Source organism: Rhinoderma darwinii, chromosome 1 (genome assembly GCF_050947455.1).
Source record: "Rhinoderma darwinii isolate aRhiDar2 chromosome 1, aRhiDar2.hap1, whole genome shotgun sequence".
Classification (NCBI taxonomy): Eukaryota; Metazoa; Chordata; class Amphibia; order Anura; family Rhinodermatidae; genus Rhinoderma; species Rhinoderma darwinii.
In genome coordinates this window covers 23,242,403-23,248,402 of record NC_134687.1, presented here as the reverse complement: position 1 = coordinate 23,248,402, position 6,000 = coordinate 23,242,403, and the positions used below count along the sequence as shown (strand labels likewise).

The following is a 6,000-nucleotide window of genomic DNA, read 5'->3' as shown; positions in this document are numbered from 1 at the left end:
TATGGATAGGTCGGCAATGTAATATGCCAGTAGGGAAGAAAGAAGCCAAAATCCCTTTATAGTATTTGCGATTTACCAGTAAAGTATTCGCAGTAAATCAAATTTGCTGAATTGCTTATTTGCCTACATAAACATGGGTCGTAATTCAGAAGGGCGTAATGTACCCGTGTTTAACTATTGAGTCACCAGGGGGGTCTAGGTGTTAAATCTGGAATACAGACGGTTTCAATACGCCCGACATAATGAGACTCTGGGTAAAACTGCTGAAACTCTGGGGTCTCCATCCTGCGGCTCTCCAGATGTAGTCAATGTAACGCTTCATGCGGCCATGCTGGGAGTTGTAGTCTTGAGACTACGAGATCTGGGGTTTCTGTTCTTCCTAAATGAGAGCTCTGTTTCTAAACCTTGTTTAGTTTTTTTTCTCTGCTTCTAGCTGAACGGGTGAAAAATGAAAACCTCCAGGTGTTCTGTGTCCCCACATCCTTCCAGGTAAGCACTTTTGGGTTTTCCTCTTCTTCTTCACCACCATTACCCCCCAATACAGCAGGACCCCTCCTCCACCCCCTCCCCCTACAATTACTGTGGTCGTAATTCGAAGATCTTTCACTCTCTCTGTCAAACTGGAGTCGCATAATTTCTTTATTGGCTCCATAGAGTATTTCCAGAGATTTTAACTAAATATATTTGGGGTATTAATAAAAAAAACATATTTGCTTGCTAAAAAGTCCATGTTGTATACCTGTGTTTATGTTCCAGGCTGCCAGCTATATTGATTTCCATTGAAACCAGAGTAGGAGAAGAAGCTAGCTACTTCCTGACTCACTCCCTCTGTCACTGATTTCCCCATTGAGCTACTTGTGTAGGCAGAGGTTGAATGTATCTGGTCTCTATACATCGATAGGGAAAGTATAAAGAGGGTATCCTTACTGTTACTATCTGCCAGGGAGAGCTGAGAGAGGGTAGCGGAGGACCGTGTGGCAGATGTAAGCGCTATGGCCGGTAATGGTAGTTGTCAGACAGCTACTTCCTGTTCCAAAGCGTAAAGATAGACGATGTCTAGAGAATAGATGGCTGAGCTTGGAAAATGCTGCACCTCAGGATTAAGGAGTACAGGAAAGCCTTCATTTTTAAAAAATATCTCCAGCTATAAATGGTCTCATGGTTTAGGATTTCATAATGCAGGCCAACTAATCCACACGTGTCCTAGGGATGTCTGTCCATGTCGGCACGGCTGTCTTATAATGGGTTAAATCCAACAATGTAATGGTGCTTGTTAACTGTTGGGTGGCTGATAACTGTAGGTTGTTTGGAAACTTTGAGAATATTTATGCTACTTTAAGGCTGGATTTATGCTTTTTTTTTTTTTTTTTTTACGGTACTTATTACATGTCTTGTGAGCTGGACTTTGTGCTAGTTCAAGTTCTAACTAAGTCCATGGGCTAAGTATCTTCCCCCCCGGGGAAGGGTTATAGGAGGAGAAGAAGCCCCCAAAGCTCCTAGGCCTCAACCATCTAGGGGTCACCACCACAACATTAGAATTATTCACAGCAGACTTGTGAACCTGAGGATTACTGTTAGGGCTTATTCAGACGGACGGGATATACGTCTGTCGCACGGACCTATATTAGTCTATGGGGCCGTGCAGACATGTGCGTGATTTTTACGCAGCGTTGGTCGGCTGCGTAAAAGTCACAACATGTCCGTTCTTTGGGCGTTTTTCGCGCATCACGCACCCATTGAAGTCAATGGGTGCGTGAAAACCACGCATGTAGCACGGAAGCACTTCCGTGGGACGCGCGTGATTCGCGCAACAGCTGTGAAAAGGATGAATGAAAACAGAAAAGCACCACGTGCTTTTCTGTTTACAAACCTCCAAACGGAGTGTCATAATGATGGCGGCTGCGCGAAAATCACACAGCCGCGCATCATACGGGGCTGACACACGGAGCTGTTAAGTGCCTTTTGAGCGTGCAAAAGTCACACGCGCGTCTGAATCCAGCCTTAGTGATGTGTGTGTGTTCTAAAATTATTTTTTTTTTATTCTTTTCTCACAGGCTCGCCAGCTGATTCTGCAGAATGGATTAACCCTGACTGACCTGGAGAGGCACCCGGAGGTAATATTAGAATGGAGCCCCCTTAAGAGGATGTAATAACTATTACTATTCCTTTACTGCATTCTATGATGATGTAATTCTGGCACTAGACTCTAAAACAGAATAGATAATCCACAATTGAGAGCTGATATAACCCTATAGAAGACTATATAGTTACATAATAGAGGGATCACATCGTGTGTGTGTGTGTGTGTGTTTTTTTTTTTATTTTGCGTTTCCACTTGCGAATTGCATATTCCTAGTGTTGAGGAAAATTGAACCAAAATCCGCAGCATGAAAACGCGCCGAAAAAAACCCAAACTTTAAAATGTAAAAACTGCACCGAAAATGCATCAAACGCACGATTAGGTGCGGTTTTTACCTGCGTGTTGCTGTGGTTTTGATGTGTATTTTCTGCAGCAAAATACGCAAGGTGTGCATGTAGCCTAACGCTGCAATAGATTTAGATAAAAGACGCCGCACTTAAACCGAAAAGGTTGTTTTTCTGCAGCGCTCCATCCACCTGTATTGGTTGGAGCTGGTTTATTGTAAAGGGGAAATGCTGCCATCTAGTGGTTATTTCTTGAAATGAAGAAACACTAACTCTAGCTTAAAAAGTTAGTATTTGCAATGAACATTTTTTTTTTTTTCCGGTTCCCATTGACTTTGATGGTGGTTGAGAAGCGAAAACCGCTCCAAGATAGAGCATAGCACTTATATATCTCCACAAGTACAAAAATAAACCTGCTTTGGGGAATTAAAATCAATAAAGGCAGATTTGGCGGTGATTCCGATGCAGTTTTTGCTTCAAAATCGGTGCCAAAAAGCCATGTGTGAACTAGGCTTTAGAGATGCTGAAGTTAAGCAAGATTATATTATTCTTCCGTAAACCACAAGGCCGGAGCTCTGAAAAACTCATTCATTTTTAAGAAAGTCTAGGTAGTTGTCCCCTATACAAATGGATTACGCTTCACCGTTAGTATAAAGTTTATTTTGGCTGATCCGATTTTCCCATGGTAGTCTGTTTTACATGTACACGTGGCCTTCGTGTGCTGCCGTATGGCGGCTCTGTTTGGCACCATACTCCAGGGATCTTTTCGTCTTGAAGCACTGGCTCTAGGTGAGAATAGCTTCATACATGCAGCGTCAGACGGAGCATTGTACGACGACAGTCTCTTAGTACGGAGCTGTGCAGGATCCAAGGAGTTAACTCATACTTGTCCTGAGATTGTCCTCAAACAGGGGAGAAATCCATGTAGGGCTGACCATTCCCCGGCAAAAGCTACTAGTAGTCACCACTCTGCATATATGTATATTGCACTCCTTCGTGGCTGATGCAGGCAGAATTTTGGAGTTCTGTAGTAACACGTAAACTTGAAACTTAACCCCTTAGTGACCAGCCTGTTTTGACCAAGCTAATTTTTTTGTTTTGTTTCTGGAGGGAGCCATTCTTCGGTATGGCAGAGCAGGGAGGTAGCGCCCTACTCTCCCTGGGAGTGTGTAGCCGAGTAAATGGCAGAGTGCTAGAAGCGGCTCTGCTCTGGGCAAGCCCCTGACCACTGTCAATATATAGACCGTGATGTCAGGGGCTTCCCCAGAGTTCTGGAGCAGAGCTCTGGGATTTACCCTGACATCACTGCCCATATATGGACAGTGATGCCAGGAGGGGGAGTAGGAGTTCCAGGCAGAGCGCTAGAAGCGGCTCTGCTCCGGGACTCCGTTTCTGGGGAAACCCCTGACATCCCTGTCCATATATGTACAGTGATGTCAGGAGCAGAGCAGTGTCCCAGGCCGAGTGCTAGTAGTCGGAGTCCCGTAACAGTCTATGCGAGTGCTCTGCCCGGGACTCCGACTCTGGGGTTGCCTCTGAGATCACTGTGCATATATGGACAGTGATGCCAGGAGGGGGAGTAGGAATTCCAGGCAGAGTGCTATAAGCGGCTTGGCTCCAGGACTCAGTTTCTGGGGAAACCCCTGACATCACTGTCCATATATGTACAGTGATGTCAGGAGCAGAGCAGTGTGTCTGGCCGAGTGCTAGTAGCACTCTGCATGGGACTTTGGCTCTGGGATTGCCGCTGACATCACTATCCATATATGGATGGTGTTGTCAGAGGCTTCCCCAGAGCCGGAGCAGAGCCTTTACTAGCGCTCTGCTCGGGACTCCGGCCCTGGGGTTGCCTCTGACATCACTGTGTACATATGGACAGTGATGCCAAGAGGAGAGGAGGAGTCCCAGGCAGAGCGCTAGAAGCGGCTCTGCCCAGGACTGTGACTCTGGGCAAGCCCTTGACATCACTGTCCATATATGGACAGTGACATCAGGGGCTCCTCCTGAAGCGGAATCCCCAGCCAGAGAGTCGGCAATGCTCTGGTTGGGGATTCCACTCCTAGAGAGAGCCCCAAAGGCACTACCTACAGCGAGGTGGGGCTGTGTGGCACTACCAGGTAGGCTTGGCTGTGTGGCAACTACCAGGTAGGCTTGGCTGTGTGGCACTATCTACAGTGGGCACTAAATTTATGTGGGTACAAACTGTGGGCCTAACTTCTTTATGGGGGCACAAAGTGACGTTTTCTGCCATTTTACTGCCGCCATAATTTCCCTGCAAATGGGCCCACTAAGTCTTTGTCGCCCAACGGCCCACATAAACCTGGAGCCGGCCCTCGATATAAGGGCTTGTTTTTTTGCGGGACGAGACGTAGTTTTGTTTGTTACTGTTTTGGGGTACATGGGACTTATTGATTGACTTTTTTTTTGGGGGGCAATGGAAAAAAAAATGTTGCAGTTTTTTGCGTTTTTTTTGTTTTTTTTTTGCCAAGTTCACCTTGCGGTTTAAGTTACATATTCACTTTATTGTTTGAGTCATTACGGTCGCAGCAATACCATATGTGTTCTTTAGTTTTATTTAAAGTTTAAAAATAAATGACTTTTTTAGGGAAAAAAATGGTTTTATTTTTTTTTTACTGTAAAATGTATTCATTTTTATTTCCCATCTATTACTTATTTTTTCAGTCCCACTAGGGACTTTGCTATGCGATCTTTAGATCGCAGAAATAATGCTTTGGTATACGGTCAGTGTGAGGGCTTGTCCACACGTAACGGAATTGCTGCACTTCCTGTGTTTTTTACTGCAGAAAACAGAGGATTTTGCTGCGTTTTTCTCAATGCTGGGCGATGGTGATATCTCTGAAAAAACGCAGCAATTCTGTCGACTTTCCGCCAATGGGTGACAGAGTACACCCCCTCCCTCTGTAAATGAGTAAAATGCTGCGGTCGCGATTGACCGGAGCATGTAACGGGTTAAACGGCCATGATTGAAGTAAACTCCTGCTACAGCCTGCACGGGACACTCTTAGGCTGCTGTGAAAAGGTGGTGGCCTAGCCTAAGGCCCCTTAGTGACCGCCATGAAAAGGCTTATTGGCCGGTCACTAAGAGGTTAAGGGTACGTCCACACATAGCGTAAAAATTCTAATTTTTTTCTGCAACCGTTTTTGTTTTAACGTCCACAGTATGTCCATTTATGCTGCAGAATCGCTGTTCCCTTTTTTTAATTTTATTTTTTGCCGTCTTTTCCTATTGAATTCAAAGGGGGGGGGGAGGGGATAAAACCCACAACAAATAGCAGATATTGCCATTTTTGCAGCAGAAAAGCCGATAAAAATAAATAAATAGACCCTCGGGCTTTTCATAGCAACGCGTCCCTCTGTTCTCCGTCCGGGCTAGCCTCCAGGGCTGAAGTTTCGTTCTTTGTGACTGCTGCAGCTAAACGCACTAAAGCAGTCACATGGGCTGCAGCGTCATCCCGGGAGGCCGGCTTGGATGGAGAACAGAGGGACGTGTCATTTTATTTTTTGCCCGGAATCCCCTGCAGGTGCCAGGACAGAGATGCGGTGTACTTTTATGCA

The 6,000-nt window shown here is 45.5% G+C and overlaps 1 protein-coding gene across 6 annotated transcripts in view; it reads left to right on the top strand.

The window, feature by feature from the left end:
- RPIA (ribose 5-phosphate isomerase A) overlaps positions 1-6,000 on the top strand; it is a 79,756-nt gene that overhangs the window by 50,322 nt on the left and 23,434 nt on the right. For all 6 annotated transcript variants that reach the window (XM_075856350.1, XM_075856345.1, XM_075856360.1 and 3 more), the window contains 2 exons: positions 434-489; positions 2,055-2,114. In XM_075856350.1, coding sequence (XP_075712465.1) covers positions 434-489; positions 2,055-2,114 — 116 coding nt within the window. The remainder of the gene's footprint in view (positions 1-433; positions 490-2,054; positions 2,115-6,000) is intronic.